Raw genomic sequence first — 19,497 nt, 5'->3', positions numbered from 1 at the left:
GCAAACTGAAAATAATACTTCATAAGCAGCTGATAATCTGATAACCATGGTGAACAAAACAGATTTAAAGTCTTTTCTCACTCAAGGGTTGTGAATCAATTTCAGTTAAAGTTTGGCGGTGAATTTAACATGAATTTCAAAAAAAACTGACGAATGAAAAGAAACAGCTTGCTCAGCAAAAGAAAACAATATTATAGCAATGAACTTTTATAAAATATTTAAATCACACCGAATCTCAGAATTGTTACGGTGCAGAATGAGGCCATGAGGCCCATCGTGTCTGCACCGTCTCTCCAAATGAGCATCATGACTCAGGGCCTTTCTCCTGCCTTTTCCCCGGACCCCTGCACATTCTATTCAAATAATCATCCAATGCCCTCCGGAATGCCTCGATTGAACCTGCCTCCACCACACCCCCAGGCCGTGCATTCCAGATCCCAACCCCTCGCTGGGTGAATTAGGTTTTTTTTACAAACAAACAAAGAACAATACAGCACAGGAACAGGACCTTCGGCCCTCCAAGCCTGTGCTGATCACGTGTCCTATCTAGACCAACCTCCTGTATCCTTCTATATCCTGTCTGTTCATGTGTCTATCCAGATAAGTCTAAAAGGTCGCTAACGTATCTGCCTCAGCCACCTCATGTGACCGTGCAATCCAGGCCACCACCACCCTCTGTGTAAAAACTTCCTCCGCACATCTCCACTGAACCTTTCCCCCCTCACCTTGAACTTGTGCCCCCTTGTAATTGTCATTTCTGCCCTGGGGAAAAAGCCTCCAACTGTTCACCCTATCTATATCCTTCACATTTGCTTCTTTTGCAAATCACTAAATCTGTTCCCTCTCATTGTTGATCCTTTTACAAGTGGGAACAGATTCTCCCCGTCTACTCTGTCCAGCCCCCTCGTGATTTTGAACATCTCAATCAAATCTCCTCTCGGCCTTCTCTCCAAGGAAAACAGTCCCAACCTCTCCAATCGATCCTCATGACTGAAGTTTCTCATCCCGGGAATCATTCTTGTAAACCTCTCCTGCTCTCTCTCCAATGCATTCACATCCTTCCGATAGTGTGATTCCCAGAACTGTACACAATATTCCAGCTGAGGTCTAACTACTGTCTTGTATAAACTCAGCATAATCGTCTCGCTCTTGTACTCTGCCCCTATTAATAAATTCTGCTTCATTAACTGCTCTCCCCACCTGTCCTGCCACCTTCAATGGTCTGTGCACAGATAACCCCAGGATCCTCTGCTCCTGTGTGACAGGATGAATGTGGCTCCTCCCAGTGTCGGATGCTCACTCACTCCTATTGGGGGTGGGGTGAATGGGAACCCTCCGTTGGTAATTTCAAAATCAATAGATTTAATGCGACGATTATTCTGTTGTCTGAACCGATGCGCCATTTTCCATAATAAACGGAACTTGGTCAGAAGCCATTTTGTGCTTACACTGAGAAAGGAAGCTAAATGACTGAACAGGAGCTAAACTGGAAACCAGCCATATCAGTTAAATAGACAGCCTTAATTAGATAGAAATATAGAAGCAGCAGGAGGCCATTCAGCCCTTTGAGCCTGCACCGCCATTCATTCTGATCATGGCTGATCATCAAACCCAGTCACCTGTTCTCCCCCCCCCTCCCCCTCTGAGTGCTATATCTAACTGTTTCTTGGCAACAACTTTCGCCTCAACTATTTCCTGTGGTAACAGATTCCACAGGCTCACCACTCTCTGGGTGAAGAAATTTCCCCTCATCTCTGTCCTAAATGGTCTTCCCCGTATCCTCAGACTGTGACCCCTGGTTCTGGACACACCCACCATCGGGAACATCCTTCCTGCATCTACCCTGTCCAGTCCTGTTAGAATTTTATAGGTTTCTATGATATCCCCCCCTCATTCTTCTGAACTCCAGCGAATACAATCCTAACTGACCCTTCTCTCCTCATATGTCATGGTGGTACAGTGGTTAGCACTGCTGCCTCAGTGCCAGAGACCCGGGTTCAAATTGGCCTAGGGTCACTGTCTGTGCGGAGTCTGCACGTTCTCCGCGTGTCTGCGTGGGTTTCCTCCGGGTGCTCCGGTTTCCTCCCACAGTCCAAAGGTGTGCAGGTTAGGTGGATTGGCCATACCAAGGCCCTGTATAATTGCAGCAAGACATCCCTGCTCCTGTACTCAAATCCTCTCGCGATGAAGGCCAACATACCATTTGCCTTCTTTACCGCCTGCTGTACCTGCGTGCTTACCTTCAGTGACTGGTGTATGAGGACACCCAGGTCTCATTGTACATTCCCCGCTCCTAATTTATGGCCATTCAGATAATAGTCTGCCATTATTGGTGGATAACCTCACACTTCTCCAAATTATACTGCACCTGCCATTCATCTGCCCACTCACTCAGCCTGTCCAAATCACACTGAAGCATCTCTGCATCCTCCTCACAGCTCACCCTCCCACACAACATTGTCATCTAATTGCGCGACAATTAAAAAATAAGCAATTAATCAACAGATGCATTAGTGAGACTGGTAATGACACCTGTAACACAAATGTTAATAATATTTTATAATTTAGAAGCACTTAACCCAATTTCAAGTATATGAATGTTATGTTTTGAGAATTGTAAAGTGCTGTCTTCCTGGGAAACTGGGGAGTTTACAGGAACTTTGTTGGCCTCGACTGATTGAATAGGACCTTAATCAAAATGCTTCAATTGGAAACTGACAGCCAGTTATGTTAATCAATTATAGTGCAACATTTAGAATAACTCAAGATAAAAGATATAACTTCAGAGAAGTCATTGTCTTAAAGTTAAGACAACACTCGTAATCAGCTAAAACCAAAGGGCTCGTCTTATGTCATGAATGTCAAATTATAGAAAAATTAGCCAATGTGGGTATACGGCATCTCGAAGGTGTAAAATAAAACCATTTTGTTCATGCTAAACACGGTCTACTTCCTCTCTCCTATCGTCTCTCACCCTCGCACAGTTTCTCTCCGCCATGAACATTTGGTTTCACTCTTTCACACCCCTGCACACTTGTTCGCTCTCGCCTCTCCTTGCGCATGCTCTCCCTCCCCACACGCTCGCTTTCATCCCCCTCGCACTCGCTCGCTCTCCAACCCCCACCCGCTCACTCTCTCCCCCCCCCCACGCGCTCGCTCGCACACCCCTCCACGCGCTCGCTCACTCTTCCCCCACGCGCTCGCTCGCTCTCCCTCCCCACACGCTCGCTCTCATCCCCCTCGCACTCGCCCCCACGGGCTCGCTCGCACCCCCCTCACGCTCGCTCGCACACCCCTCCACGCGCCCGCTCACTCTCCTCCCACGCGCTCGCTCGTTCTCCCCCCCACGCTCGCTCGCTCTCCCCCCCCACGCTCGCTCGCTCTCCCCCCCACACGCTCGCTCGCTCTCCCCCCCACACGCTCGCTCTCCCCCACCACGCACACGCTCTCTCCCCTTCTCGCGCTCCCTGTTCCCCTTTGCACTTGCATGCTCTCTCTCCTTTTATGCTTGCTCTCCCCCCTCTGCGCCTCACTCACGCTCACCCCCTTGCGCACCCTCTCCCCCTCGCGCACCCTCCCTTCCCCCTTGCGCTCTCTCTACCTCCGCACGCTCTCTCTCCCCTCGTGCTCTCTCCCCCCCTCGCGCTCTCTCTCTACCCCCCTCGCACTCTCTCCCCCCCACCTCGTGCTCTCTCTCTCCCCCCCCTCATGCTCTCACCCTCCCCCCTCACGCTTCCTTACACTCCCCCCCTCGCACTCCCCCACCCTCTCACCCTTCGCGCTCTCTCACCCTCCCCCCTCGCGCTCTCTCACCCTCCCCCCTCGCGCTCTCTCACCCTCCCCCCTCGCGCTCTCTCACCCTCCCCCCTCGCGCTCTCTCACCCTCCCCCCTCGCGCGCTCTCACCCTCCCCCCCTGGCGCGCTCTCACCCTCCCCCCTCGCGCGCTCTCACCCTCCATTCAGAAAGAATGTTCCTGATGGTGGGGGAGTCCAGAACTAGGGGTTATAGTTTGAGGGGAAGGGGTAAACCTTTTAGGACTGAGGTGAGGAGAAATTTCTTCACCCAGAGAGCGGTGAATCTGTGGAATTCGCTACCACAGAAAGTAGTTGAGATAAAAATGTTGTGTAATTTCAAGAAGGAATTCGATACAGCTCTTGTGGCTAAAGGGATCGAGGGATATGGGAGGGAAGGCGGGATCAAGATATTGACCTTGATGATCAGCCTTAATGAATAGCGGAGCAGACTAGAAGGGCCGAATGGCCTCTTTCTGTTTCTATTTTCTGTGTGCGCTTCAATGCAAGTCCATAATCTTCACAACCATCAAAAGTCTCCTTTTTCTGCAGTTAGTATGACTTGGACCAACTGTGTATATTTTCCTTGATGAATAATTTTATAATAAAACTGGGATGTTTAATCTGCCCAATGCTGTTCAAACAGCATGGTGTGTTGTCTGGTGGGATGTAGATTGTTGTTGAGGATTCTACCCACACAGAGTTTCCAGTCACAGAGTGTTGGGGAAGGACCCAGATCACAGGGGCACAGGACACAAAAGGTTGACTCCACCCCCTCCTTTAGAGAATAGCAAATGCAGATTAGATTACCATTTCAATTTAGAAAGTGCTTTGCATCAAATGGAAAAGATTGCTGGAAGATGCAACAACTGGGGTCCTGGATTCCTAACGTGTTCAAAGATTTAATAAAATTTGGAGGGGATTTACCACAAGGGACTTAATACAAATAAAGACCTTAAATTTATTCACATTGTGTAATTCAAAAAAGGAAATTTTCCAGTAGATTTGAATTAAGCAATGTAAATTACGTGGCCAAATGAAAATGTGATCCTTTTAAAAAAAAAATCAACAGATAATTTGGCATTTCGCAATGTTTGACTGAGGGCAGGTGGATTATTTAACCCTGGGACAGGGTGTTTCTTGTCGATTTCACTTATTCAAGGCAGCCTAATCTAACCCACCAACCCTGTGCTTGGTCAGACTGTCTGGTGAGCCAGCCAGTAGGGTACGGTCTTCTTCCACCTTACGGAAAGGAACAGGACTCATGACCAGCTGCCCTACCCCTGCTCAGCACACCTTGACTACCCACTCTCCCCAATCGCAGTGAATGGGAGGGTCTAACGGGAACAAAGAAACACATCAAATTCAAGAAACTCCCTGGGAAATTCCCGAAATGTGCCTGTCCTCACATTCATGTTGTGCGCATCTCTGGAAATACAGCCATGAAATATTTCTAGCTCCTTCCATGATACAAACTTGTCCCCAAATCAGCCATCATCTTTCTTGGGTTTTCCATACAAGGGTAGTTTCTTGTTGAAGCCATATCCTTATTACTTTACTTTTAACCTGAGCATCCTTGATAATCTATGACTCTATGATTTACGATTCCTCACAAACCAACTCACCTCTGCTGACAGCATCTTTTGTTGAACTTTTCCCATGCTCCGATCCAGATAACAAAGTGAAGATTTTCCATACCCCAAGAAAACTGCCTTCATTCTGACATTTACCAATTAAGTATTCCTCCCATTCCCTTATCACCTCCCAGCACAGAGGTCCTCAATTCCATTTATCAATATTATAGAGCCCTTCATTTTACTCCCTTCTTTACTTCCTTTACTTCTCCCCCAGCGCCCCTCAGTATCCAGAACCATGCTCAAGATGCAAAATTGGAAAGCAGCTCATTATTCGAAGAACAGAACTAAAAACGACTTGAGTAAAACATTGCATCAGCTCACAATTAGAACAGGAAGCTCTGTTTTCGGGCGCAAGGCTTCAAATCCAGTGGAAATGAAGGCAGGAGATGCGTCACTCTGTGAACAACCTCCTACTTGCAGTATAAATATAGACATAGTGTAGCCGTCGCCTTTACTGTAGGCAACATTGTTCAACTCCTCACCTCACTTGCTCCGCACTGCACCATGACCTGGGACATGTAAATGACATTTCCAAGGGACTTGATATCTTCACCCTCCCAATCCTGAATTTGTTCAGAGAGTATCTGCAGCTCGAGTTGCTTTCTCTTTCGCAGTTCCTGACACTGAGTCTAGTGAGAAAAATATATTGTTACAGTCTAAACACTGCCACTTGCTGATGTCATTAATCTTAACAATTTGAAGAAAAGACCTGACCAGGGTCAATAGGATATTGGCATCCAATAGTTCACTTGTAAAATAAACAACTCACATTTATATAGTGCCTTTAACATAGCAACATGTTTCAAAGGAGCTTCTCAGGGGAATAATCAGGTAAAGAAAATCGACACCGAGCACAGGAGGAGCTACTGAAAGAGGCGACAAAAAGCTTAGTCAATGAAGTGGGATTTAGGGAGCATGTAGAGGGAGAGAGAGAGAGGCGGAGAAGTTTAGGGAGGGAGTCCAGAATTGAAGGCCCAGTTGTTGTTGGCGATTAAAATCAAGGGATTTGATAGAGGCCAGAATTAGAGGATTTCAGAGACCTTGGATTGTAGGGCTCAAGGAGAATACAGGGATAAGGAGGGGCGAGAACATGGAAGATTAGAAACTTGACACTGAGTCATTGTGAAACTGGGAGGCAATGGAGGTTAATAAGCACGAGAGAGGTGGGTGAATTGGATTTGGTGCGAGTTAAGAGTTGAGTCAAGACAGCAGAGGAACAAATAATCTCTTTTTTAATCTTCAAAAGCAAATCCTTTGATGGCAGGAAGCTAGTAATATGATTTTTCATTGTACGGTAATATTAATGATTTCATAGCAAGCCCAAACTAGTCTTTTATTTGATTAATGATCAGGGTTAATAAATCATTGCACTGACTACAGCATTGTTAATTTTACATTGCCGATGGCGGATCAATCATGTGGCAGTTTTTTCATCCATTCCTTTCACCAGCTGTTTCCAAAATTTCTAAGACAGTTTTACAGGGGAATTTTTGTGTAACACAAATGCAAAAAGCATTTGTATTAAATACAATAATCACTGTGCTTGTAACTGTCAGCCACTGGGACACTGACACCAAAACTGAAACCTCGGAGAAAGATGGTGATTTTACCAAAATGGAAAAAGGGAAAAGCTTCAATCTAATCAAAGGCTAAAAACTGTACAATTTAAATAGGAGCCGAGCGGCGCGGTGACGCAGTGGTTAGCACTGCTGCCTCACGCCACTGAGGACCCGGGTTCGATCCCGGCTCCATGTCACTGTCCGTGTGGAGTTTGCACATTCTCCCCGTGTCTGCGTGGGTCTCACCCCCACAATCCAAAGATATGCAGGATAGGTGGATTGGCCACGCCAAATTGCCCCTTTATTGGGGGAAAAAAAAGAATTGGATACTCGAAATCTCAATTTAAAAAAATAGAAGCATTCAAACTTGAGAGAGAAAATAGGCAGACACCGTTTCCTCTGGTAACTCGGTTAATAACCAGAGGTTTGAGATTTAAAATAATTTGCCAAAGAACTAGACGACCAGGAGGAATGTCTTCCTAGTGAAGCTGAAGTGCTGGAACTCACCATCTGAAAAGGCGGTGAAGGCAGGTATCTTCAGAAGTTTCAAAAAACAATTCGACATTAGTTGACAAGGACTAATTGGAAGGGATTTGGAGATAAAGATGGTGGTCAGCCAAAACCGGACAGAGCTAGCACAGGCACAATGGGCCAAATAGTCTCCGTCCATGCGATGGGATTCTATGATTATGGGTTTTAAACGTGACAATTCTCCTCAGCTTGATGTTAATTTAACAAACATCTATGATAGAATCATAGAATCTCGACAGTGCAGAAGGCGCATGGAGCCTGCACTGCCATTCTGAAAGAGCACTCTATCTAGGCCCACACCCCACTTTATCCCCATAATTCCACCTAACCTTTGAACACCATGGATCAATTGATCACGGCCAATCCACCTAACCTGCACATCTTTGGATTGTGGGAGGAAACCAGAGCACCCGGAGGAAACCCACGCAGTCACAGGGAGAACATGCAAACTCCGCACAGTTACCCAAGGCAGGAATTGAACCCAGGTCCCTGGGGCTGTGAGGCAGCAGTGATAACCATGTGATGGAAGTATTGAACTGAAATAGGCAGCGTACTGGTGGGAAATTGAGTTAAACTCTGCTTCCTGTATGAGTGTTGATGGCCAGGGAAAATAAATGAGTAACTTCATAGAACTAGCGCCCAAAATGGCCCAGGAAATTTCACACTTAATCATTCAGGCGGTTTCAAATGAGCAGTCACATCAAAATGTGGAACAGAAAGGCTCACTTTGTGCCTGCAACAAGTCCCGCTGGAATTAAACGAATGTTATAGTGATTTAACGTGAGTAAAGGTCTCACTGGCAGTGGAATGAGAAGGGTAAGGATTTGGGAATGACCACAGAGCATACAACATACTTGCTGATGTCAAGTCATCAATACAGGAAAACCCCTGGGAGGCACTGGATTGCACCTGAGAACACCAGTGAATAAGCAGCGGAGGTTCCAGAGGATGGGCAACACAGTCAATTTGTTTAAGTGGAATTATTGTGTCATGCTGAGTGATCATTAAATGGTTCCAAGAAGAAGATAAAATATATTTCTGATTTTTATAGCTGGGTTAAAGGGATATGGGCAACAGGTAGGGAGGTGGATTTGAGACCAGGAAGAGATCAGCCATGATCTGATTGAATGGCGGAGCAGGCGCAAGGGGCTGAATTGGTGACTTCTGCTCCTAATTACTATGAGTGCGATCCCATAACCAGAAATGTGATAGTGGTCAGATAATCATTTTTTGTGATGTTGGTTGTGCAGTGAATATCGGTCAATACACTCGCAAAAGCCTCCCAGCACTTCCTCAAAATAGTGAGAATGGGGTCAGACACTTTGGAGCCTCAGTTTAACGTCTGAGAGGTCACACCCCCGACAGTGCAGCTCTCCCTCAAAACTGCAATGGAGCGGCAGCCTGGATTCTGTGCTCAAATCGCTGGGGTGGAACTTGAACCAGTCGAGAGCGACCCATTCAGTCTCGGCTGACAGAGAACAAGTCACTGTGCGGATCAAAAGCAACGCATGCAGAGCAGGTTTGGAGCACAGAATGGATGCCAATGTCTCCAAGATCAGAGCAGAGGCCATCCACTTGCCAGATTCTCCCTGCAAACCTTAAACCAGCTTCACAGCAAGCTCCTAAGACACAAAATGCATCTGGATTGCTTAGTAATGAGGCCGAGAGTTTCTCAACCATTGTGATGGTTTCTGGGCTCAGAGACATAGTCTAACTTACCACTAGATTTTTGAATGATGTCATTCCTTTTAAAATGTCAGGATAATCGGGATGCGATTCCTGAAAAAAAAAAGTGGAAATTTCAAACAAAGCATTTAAAATATATTTACAGACAAATCCTGTGTTTCCATGGCTTCACAGCTTCCCGACGACCCAAAGTGCAAACAAATTATTTTTGAAGTGCAGTCACTCATTTTTTATTCATTTATGGGTTTGGGTATCACTGGCTTGGCCAACCCGAACTACCCTTTGTGAAGGTGATGGTGAGCTGCCTTCTGACAAAATAACTAGTGTCTTGTCAGCTCATTTCACAGTCAACCACATTATGGGTATGGTGTCACATACAGACCTGACTAAACAAGGACTCACCCACCGAGATGTACAGTGCAGCACTCCCTCAGTACTGACCCTCTGACAGTGCAGCACTCCCTCAGTACTGACCCTTTGACAGTGCAGCACTCCCTCAGTACTGACCCTCTGACAGTGCAGCACTCCCTCAGTACTGACCCTTTGACAGTGCAGCACTCCCTCAGTACTGACCCTCTGACAGTGCGGCACTCCCTCAGTACTGACCCTCTGACGGTGCAGCACTCCCTCAGTACTGACCCTTTGACAGTGCAACACTCCCTCAGTACTGACCCTCTGACAGTGCAGCACTCCCTCAGTACTGACCCTCTGACAGTGCAGCACTCCCTCAGTACTGACCCTTTGACAGTGCAGCACTCCCTCAGTACTGACCCTCTGACAGTGCAGCACTCCCTCAGTACTGACCCTCTGACAGTGCAGCACTCCCTCAGTACTGACCCTTTGACAGTGCAGCACTCCCTCAGTACTGACCCTCTGACAGTGCGGCACTCCCTCAGTACTGACCCTCTGACAGTGCGGCACTCCCTCAGTACTGACCCTCTGACAGTGCGACTCTCCCTCAGGACCTCTCTCACGTTTCGGCATAGATTACATATTTGTTTCTCTGGGGTGGGGTTTGCCTCTAAAGCACAGAGAAGGTTTTGTCCAAGTGCTTTGAACCTACAGGACCTTTTAAGTGAATGTTGAATTTTACAAAATGATTGTCTTAAAATATAAAACAAGGTAATTCAATAATTCAGTAATTTGAATTCAACCCCTCAGTTCAGAGAAATTCCCAGGTGAGCCAGCTGCCATGGAAACGCAATCAGAAACTCATTGCGGTGGGAGAACGGCAATTCTCCCACATATCAGGTCTTCACTATTCTGAAAAAATGATGATTTCTACCAGAACAGACTCACCCAATGAAAGGTGTTGGAAACAGCTATCTGTGGATCATAGGCACAGTTGTGACCAGAGGGAGAGGGGGATTCACAAGGTGTGCCTTGCTGGCGATAACCTTCCCTGAGAAAACACAGGCCGAGTGAAACGATTGTCGAAGGAATTCATGGAGTAGCCATTGCCCTTAGTTGAAGGGTCAGTTACACAAGTTCAAGGTGAGGGGCAGGAGGTTTAGGGGGAATTGAGGAAAAGCAGTTTCCTCAAAGGTTAGGGAATTATAGGCCAGTAAGCCTGATGATGGTAGTGGGGAAAATTGTTGAATCCATTATCAAAGATTTTATAGCTGAGCACTTAGAAAATAGTGGCAGGATCAGACAGTCAGCAAGAATTTATGACAGAAATCATGCTGGACAAATCTACTGGTATTCTTTGAGCATGTAACTAGTAGAGTTTTTCTTTAGAAAATATTTTATTGAAGCATTTGTAATTTTCACAAATTAAAATGTTGACATTTCTAAAACAACCGCGCGCGTTGACGCACAAAATACCCCCTAAACTAACAACCAATAAACCACGTACCCCACTTCTCCCGCCCTATCCCCAATTACCCGTATATCAAGATCCCCGTCTTTATTTAACATTACTATGCCTCCTGTTTTCCTCCCCTCCCCCCCCCCCCCCTTTCCCTTTCCCCCTTACTGCGGACGTTCAGTTTTTGTTGAAGAAATCGATGAACGACTGCCAACTCCGGGCAAATCCCTGTATTGATCCTCTCAGAGCGAACTTGATTTTCTCCAGACTGAGAAACTTTACCATATCGCTGACCCACACTCCTGACTTCGGAGGCTCCGAGTCCCTCCATCTCAGCAAGATCCGTCTCCGGGCCACCAGGGAGGAGGAGGCCAGAATATCAGCCTCCCTCCCCCTCTTTGCCCACGGATCCTCCGACACCCCAATATTGCCAATTCTGGACTCGGAGTTACCCTACCTTCCAGGACTTCCGACATAACATCTGCAAATCCCTGCCAGAATTCCCTCAGTTTGGGACATGCCCAAAACATATGAACATGGTTGTCCGGGCTACCCCCACACCGCCCACATCTGTCCTCCACCTCCTCGAAGAACCTACTCATCCGAGCTACCGCCATGTGGGCCCTGTGGACTACCTTGAACTGACTCAAGCTGAGTCCAGCACAGGACGAGGATGCATTTACCCTTTTCTAGGCTTTTTCCCACAGTTCAGTTTCCAGTTCCCCTCCTAGCTCCGCTTCCCACTTCCTCTTCACCTCTCTGATAGGGACCCCTTCCCACTCGAACAATTCCCTGTATATGTCAGAAACCTTCCCAGCTCCAACCCCTGTTTTTGACAGCACTATCCTGTAGTCCCCTCAGGGGGAGGCGAGGAAAGCTTGGGACCTGTCTCCGTACAAAGTCCTGCACTTGAAGATACCGAAACCCGTTCCCTCCCGACAAATCAAACTTCTCCTCTAATGTCTCCAAGGTCGGGAAGCCCTCCTGGATGAATAGATCCCCAAACCACTCAATCCCTGCCCGCTGCCATACCTTAAAGCCCCCATCCAGCCCCCCCGGGACAAACCGGTGATTGGAATAGATTGGTTGACACTGCCCTCTCCAGTCTCATATGCTGCCTCCATTGCCCCCACACCCTCAGGGCTGTCACCACCACAGGACTTGTGGAGTACCGAGCCGGCACGAACGGCAGGGGCGCCGTCAGTAAAGCCTCCAGACTCGTACCGTTGCAGGATGCTGCCTCCATCCGCTCCCAGACCGACCCCTCCCCCACTACCCACTTCCTGACCATCGATATGTTGGCAGCCCAGGAATAGTTAAAAATGTTCGGGAGAGCCAAGCCCCCTTCCCCGCGGGCCCGTTCCAGGAGTGCCCTCTTTACTCTCGGGGTTTTACCCGACCATATAAACCTCGATATCACCGCATTCATACTTCTGAAAAAATCCTTTAGGGCAAAAATTGGGAGACACTGAAAAAAGAAAAGCAGTCTCGGAAGGACCGTCACCTTCACCGTCTGAACCCTCTCCACCAGCGTCAGTGGGAGCATGTCCCATCTACAAAAATCCCTTCTCATTTGATCCACTGCTTTGCCCAAATTTAACTTGTGAAGCTGCCCCCAATCCTTGGCCACTTGAATTCCCAGATACCTAAAACTTTTCCGTTTTCCACTTTAAAAGGTAGCTCCTTCAGCCTCCTTTCCTGCCCCCGTTCCTGGATCACAAACATCTCGCTCGTTCCCATATTTAACTTATAGCCTGAAAATCGCCCAAATGCTCCTAATACCACCATGATTTCGGTCATCCCCCCCACGGGGTCCGTAAGTAACTAGTAGAGTTGACGAGGGGGAACCAGTGGATGTGGTTTATTAGGACTTTCAGAAGGCTTTCGACAAGTCCAGCATAAGAGATTAGTGTGTCAAATTAAAGTTTATGGGATTAGGGTTAGTGTATTGAGATGGATAGAAAACTGGTTGGCAGGCAGGAAACAAAGAGTAAGAATTAACAGGTCTTTTTCAAATTGGCAGGTAGTGACTAGTGGGATACTGCAGGCTTCATATATTAATGATTTAGATGAGGGAACAAAATTTAATATCTCCAAATATGCAGATGACACCAAGTTGTGTGGGAGGGTGAGCTGTGAGGAGGATGCAGAGATGCTTCAGTGTGATTTGGACAAGTTGAGTGAGTGGGCAAATGAATGGCAGATGCAGTATAATGTGGAGAAATATAAGGTTATCCACTTTGGTCGCTAAAACAAGGCGGCAGATTATCAGAATGGCCATAAATGAGGAGAGGGGAATGTACAACGAGACCTGGGTATCCTTGTACACCACTCGCTGAAGGTAAGCATGCAGGTACAGCAGGCGGTAAAGAAGGCAAATGGAATGCCGGCCTTCATTGCGAGAGGCTTCGAGAATGAGAGCAAGGATGTCTTGCTGCAATTATACAGGGCCTTGGTTTGGCCACAACTGGAATAGTGTGTGCAACTTTGGTCTCCTTGAGGAAGAATACTCTTGCTCTGGAGTGAGTGTAGGGAAGGTTTACCAGACTGATTCCTGGGATGGCGGGACAGACATATGAAGAGAGGTTGAGTCGGTTAGGATTGTATTTGCTGGAGTTCAGAAGAATGAGGGGGGATTTCATAGAAACCTTTAAAATTCTAACAGGACTGGACAGGGTAGATGCAGGAAGGATGTTCCCGATGGTGGGTGTGTCCAGAACCAGGGGGTCACAGAAGTAGTTGAGGCCAAAACATTGTATGGTTTCAAGAAGCAGTTAGGTACGGTACTTGTGGCAAAGGGGATCAAAGGCTATGGGGGGGGAAAGCAGCATTAGGATACAGTGCTGGATGATCAGCCATGATCAGAATGAAAGGTGGAACAGGCTCAAAGGGCCGAATTGCCTCCCCCTGCTCCTATTTTTTAATGTTTCTATAACAGCACTCAGTGACCACTAACTTCGTGAAGACACAATTGAACCAAATGGCTTCCTCAGGAAGAGGCAATATGGAATGAGAATTACTCCAGCTTCAACCGACTATCGTTAGTCTGGTTCCCTCCCTTAGCACAATGCCATCACATCCAAATTTAGGACCTCAAACGAAGGACTAACATTAACCCCGGATCCATCACTGCTGGAGCAACCACAGCATTTGCCTGCCTTGTTTGGGGGATGGGTGGGGTGAGGGTTTGCAGTGAGATATGTCGTCCAGCTGGTTAACCACTGGCCAGGCCGGCTCTGGCTGGTGACCTCACAGTACATTGAAAGGATGCACTGCACCACTTTTAGAAAATACGTGTGGTCACAAATTATTGCAAAGAAATGCAAGATAAGGCACAATGCACAGAACCTGCTCAGGCAGACGAGAACTCTGCATTCTTCAAACCAGGCACAAAGATTTCCCCGGCAGGAAAAGACAGCTCGTCGCTCGGAGTGGCAGCAACAAAGGCAAACGTCGAATGATGTTCACCCAGATGACTTTGGGAGAGAACTAGAGAAACTGTACTGGGTTCAGAGGCAGGTCACAGGTTTTCTACAGCCTGTAGGTAGCAGACCATAAGACTATAAGACACAGGAGCAGAATTAGGCCACTCGGCCCATCGAGTCTGCTCCGCCATTCAATCATGGCTGATATTTTTCTCATCCCCATTCTCCTGTCTTTTCCCCATAACCTCTGATCCCCTTATTAATCAAGAACCTATCTATCTCTGACTTAAAGACATTCAGTGATTTGGCCTCAACAACCTTCTGCGGCAAAGAGTTCCACAGATTCACCACCCTCTGGCTGAAGAAATTCCTCCTCACCTCTGTTTTAAAGGATTGTCCCTTTAGTCTGAGATGGTGTCCTCTGCTTCTAGCAGAGTATCAGCCAAGGCTGTGGAGAACCCAAGACAAACGTGGAGCAGTGGGAAATGGAGTTGTGTCTGTGAGATTCAATGGGTAGCTCAATCAGATGTGGAAATTTAGGTCAATCTCAAGATAAGGGTGCTTCAAAAAGTGAGTGGTAGCAGAGGTGGGGAAGTAGACGGTGAGGTAGCAAACGGAGCCAGATTGAAGATGGGGCAATGGTTAGACAGAATGGAGAACATTTTCTGCTGGTAACTGATAGTGACTGTTGGAATCCTAGATTTCTACCTGTTGGTGATAACACTGACTGCCAGCAAGAAACCAACTTCTCAATAAGGTCATGCCGCATTACATCAAAGGAAATGGCAACCATTACCACTCTCCAATTCAGTCATCAATAGACATCGGATGCCATGTAACGGAAAGGTTTCTAAGTGTCATTTCAGGTGGGTTTTGCTGGGAGTTTCGCCTCGACTCTGTCGGCGAGTTCCCCACCGCTATCTAACTGCACTCAGTCACTCGTTTGGGTAGTTTCTCTCTGGGTTAGAATTATTTTCATCACTGGGGAGCCGGCTCCTCCGAGATCGGGCCACCATCTTGAAAGGCAGCCCTGGGTCTGGATTCTCTGTTTTTGGGACTATGTCCCCCACGCCGTTGTAAAAAGTGTCGTGAAAGGGTCACAGATTCCCAACCCTGCAGGGGGTGAGCAGGGAACCAGTGTCAAACTAGCAGCTTTTGCTGCAGATACAGGGCCCGCCTTCTGGGTCGGAGGCCACGCCATGCTCCATGGCAGACTCAGACCGCGGAGCAGGACCCTGAACATAGTGCCCCCAATCGGCCGCTGGCCCGACCCGAACAACTCGCCAAAACATTGCCCGGCCGCGTATAAAGCACCCCCTGCCCTCCGATCGACCCACCCCCGACCTGGGCAGCCGTGAACGGAGTCCGCAGCCACCACGCTAATATGCCAACCGGCAGGACCATGTTAGATCCACACCGTCGGGATTTCGGCCAGTCGGGGGTGGAGCTGGCCTCCAGCAATGGCTACAGGTAGGCGATACGCGGCGCAGCGTACGCCGCTTTTCAGGGCCCGGAGAATCGGGGAACTAGCGCGGGTCCCGATTTTGTGCGCCAAAATGGATTCTCCGCCCGATTTCAGCGTCGGGTGCGGAGAATCCCGCCCCTAAGTGAGTTTGAAGGCTCCCCACACCCCCCACCAACACAGGCAATGCCACCACCCACACACACAGGCATTACCCACACTCCCCCAAGTGAGGACACACTACCATGAGGTCCCTGAGGGACCCCTTTTCATGCCTATGTGGTTAACCTCCCCCTCAGGGCAATTAGGGATGGGTAATAAATGCTGCCACAGCGGCGCCCACGGCCCTCCCCTCCTGCCCCATTCAGGGCCCCCACCCTTCAACCTCCCAACCTTGCAGAGGCCCCTTCAAAACTACCCCTCCATCCCCCATTTCGTGGGCATGGCCCCCCTGACCCCGGCCCTTGGCAGTGCCAAAGTGCCCAGGTACCAGAGGGAGAGCCAGGGGGCCACCGTGTCCCTAACCTCCCAGTACTAATCAGTGCCACGTGCCCGCTCACTGGGGAGCACGTTAGATCATGGGAGGCTGTTAGATCGGGCTTCTGTCTCGCCAATGAGATGGTTGTGATACGTCTAGGTGGGATCCATGGGAGCAGGCCGGTTAGATCGCAAGCGACTCGGCGCCTGCCGCAGTTCCCAGTTTGGGCCTCTCCTGCTTCCTAACTGGCCCACAGGGATCCCCGCTGGGCGCAGCGTGGACATCAAATCTTGCCCATTATCTCAGTTCTGTGATACAGAAAGAGAGACCTTGCAATTCGTATGATAAATCCCGCAGCCAGCCAGGGCAGCGACATGGTAACCTGCGGATTAGATTGCATCAACAATCCTTCACATTCATACGTGTGGTCGAGCTGGTGATCAGCTGTGCATGTGCCGCCTCCGCCACCTCCACCTCCACCGCCACCTCTGCCACCTCCGCCACTGCCGCCGCCACCTCCACCGCCACCTCCGCCACCGCCACCTCCGCCACCGCCGCCACCGCCACCGCCGCCACCGCCGCCACCGCCGCCTCCGCCACCGCCGCCTCCGCCACCGCCGCCTCCGCCACTGCCGCCTCCGCCTCCGCCACCGCCACCGCCGCCACCGCCGCCTCCGCCACCGCCGCCACCGCCACCTCCGCCACCGCCACCTCCGCCACCGCCACCTCCGCCACCGCCGCCACCGCCACCTCCGCCACCGCCACCTCCGCCACTGCCACCTCCGCCACTGCCACCTCCGCCACCTCCGCCACTGCCACCTCCGCCACTGCCACCTCCGCCACTGCCACCTCCGCCACTGCCACCTCCGCCACTGCCACCACCGCCACTTCCACCTCCGCCACTTCCGCCACCGCCACCTCCGCCACCGCCACCTCCGCCACTGCCACCTCCGCCACTGCCACCTCCGCCACTGCCACCACCGCCACTGCCACCTCCGCCACTGCCACCTCCGCCACTGCCACCTCCGCCACTGCCACCTCCGCCAGAGCAATCGTGAGCTCCACCAATGAGGTTGACTCTAACTTACCCTCAGTCCTGGCAACACACTCTGCTGTATTAAAGTTTAGAAGACAGCTCACACCAGCCCCACAGGAAAACGAAGGATAGGCCATAAATGCTGGGAACACTCGCAGAGCCCAATTTTTATATGAGAAAATATAAATGTTCAAAATCTGAGGTTTAAACAGAAACTGCTGGAAATACATAACAGGCCCATTGAAACAGAAACAGGCAGATGAACATTTTGATTCTCCATCAAGATCCCTCCTCTGTTTCTGAAATGTTTGTGTGTTTCTCTCCCCAGACTCTGAGGTTGTTCACAGTGTTGGTGATTTCTGTATTTATCCGCGATCTACACTCGCCCACACAAGACATCCCAGTCGAGGCACGGCACTATTCCCAGTCTGATCTATGTACCTCCATGTGTCTCTCCAGTTCCTGCAGTAATGCCGGGTACTTGTCTAGTCTCAGAAATGGTTTGCTGAGACTCGTGGTTAACATCAGAATCCCGGGACTGCTGGCTCCTTGACTTTCCATAAACTTATCCAACTCCTCACTGCCGGGACAGACAGAAGACATTTTCAAACACTTTAGCAAGACTCAGACAGCTCGAACAATTTACAAACAGATTCCTATTGACTACCTGAGCATCAGGGGCGGGGGGTGTGGGGGGGGGCAGAGCATTAGTAATGGGGTCAGGTTGCTCAGGGGCATTGTCAGGCAGCACCTCCTCACACAGAGGGGATTAGGAATCTGGAACTCTGGGGCAGCAGGGTGGCACAGTGGGTTAGCCCTGCTGCCTCACGGCACCAAGGTCCCAGGCTCAATCCTGGAAGGTGGATTGGCCACGCTAAATTCCCCCTAATTGGAAAAAATGAATTGGGTACGCTAAATTAATTTAAAAAAAAGAAAAGAAATCTGGAACTCTTCGCCACCCCTCACAAAGCTGTGGGTGGTTAGAGTCGATCGACCATTTGGGGATTTTATGTGATTGGTGTCAGAGATGAGAGAGACTTCAGTAATGGGCAGCGACTGGGCAATGTGGGATTGTTCAGTAATGGGCAGCGACTGGGCAATGTGGGATTGTTCAGTAATGGGCAGCGACTGGGCAATGTGGGATTGTTCAGTAATGTGCAGCGACTGGGCAATGTGGGATTGTTCGGTAATGTGCTGCGACTGGGCAATGTGGGATTGTTCAGTTATGGGCAGCGACTGGGCAATGTGGGATTGTTCAGTGATGTGCAGCGACTGGACAATGTGGGATTGTTCAGTGATGTGCAGCGACTGGGCAATGTGGGATTGTTCAGTTATGTGCAGCGACTGGGCAATGTGGGATTGTCCAGTTATGGGCAGCGACTGGGCAATGTGGGATTGTTCAGTAATGGGCAGCGACTGGGCAATGTGGGAATGTTCGGTAATGTGCAGCAACTGGGCAATGTGGGATTGTTCAGTTATGGGCAGCGACTGGGCAATGTGGGATTGTTCAGTAATGTGCAGCGACTGGGCAATGTGGGATTGTTCAGTTATGGGCAGCGACTGGGCAATGTGGGATTGTTCAGTAATGGGCAGCGACTGGGCAATGTGGGTTTGTTCAGTAATGTGCAGCGACTGGGCAATGTGGGATTGTTCAGTAATGGGCAGCGACTGGGCAATGTGGGATTGTTCAGTAATGGGCAGCGACTGGGCAATGTGGGATTGTTCAGTAATGGGCAGCGACTGGGCAATGTGGGATTGTTCAGTAATGGGCAGCGACTGGGCAATGTGGGATTGTTCAGTAATGGGCAGCGACTGGGCAATGTGGGATTGTTCAGTAATGTGCAGCGACTGGGCAATGTGGGATTGTTCAGTAATGTGCAGCGACTGGGCAATGTGGGATTGTTCAGTAATGGGCAGCGACTGGGCAATGTGGGATTGTTCAGTAATGGGCAGCGACTGGGCAATGTGGGATTGTTCAGTAATGGGCAGCGACTGGGCAATGTGGGATTGTTCAGTAATGGGCAGCGACTGGGCAATGTGGGATTGTTCAGTAATGGGCAGCGACTGGGCAATGTGGGATT

At 49.3% G+C, this 19,497-nt stretch overlaps 1 protein-coding gene across 3 annotated transcripts in view; it reads right to left on the bottom strand.

Moving 5' to 3' along the window:
• Nucleotides 1-19,497, bottom strand: part of arhgef6 (Rac/Cdc42 guanine nucleotide exchange factor (GEF) 6) — a 250,702-nt gene that overhangs the window by 19,352 nt on the left and 211,853 nt on the right. For all 3 annotated transcript variants that reach the window (XM_072505979.1, XM_072505977.1, XM_072505978.1), the window contains 3 exons: nucleotides 17,858-17,996; nucleotides 9,239-9,298; nucleotides 5,912-6,058 (listed from right to left, as the gene is read on the bottom strand). In XM_072505979.1, the coding sequence (XP_072362080.1) occupies nucleotides 5,912-6,058; nucleotides 9,239-9,298; nucleotides 17,858-17,996 (346 nt within the window). The remainder of the gene's footprint in view (nucleotides 1-5,911; nucleotides 6,059-9,238; nucleotides 9,299-17,857; nucleotides 17,997-19,497) is intronic.

This window comes from Scyliorhinus torazame, chromosome 5, assembly GCF_047496885.1.
Source record: "Scyliorhinus torazame isolate Kashiwa2021f chromosome 5, sScyTor2.1, whole genome shotgun sequence".
NCBI classification, from domain to species: Eukaryota; Metazoa; Chordata; class Chondrichthyes; order Carcharhiniformes; family Scyliorhinidae; genus Scyliorhinus; species Scyliorhinus torazame.
Note: the sequence above shows the minus strand (reverse complement) of the source record. Positions and strands in the feature narration are given on the sequence as shown.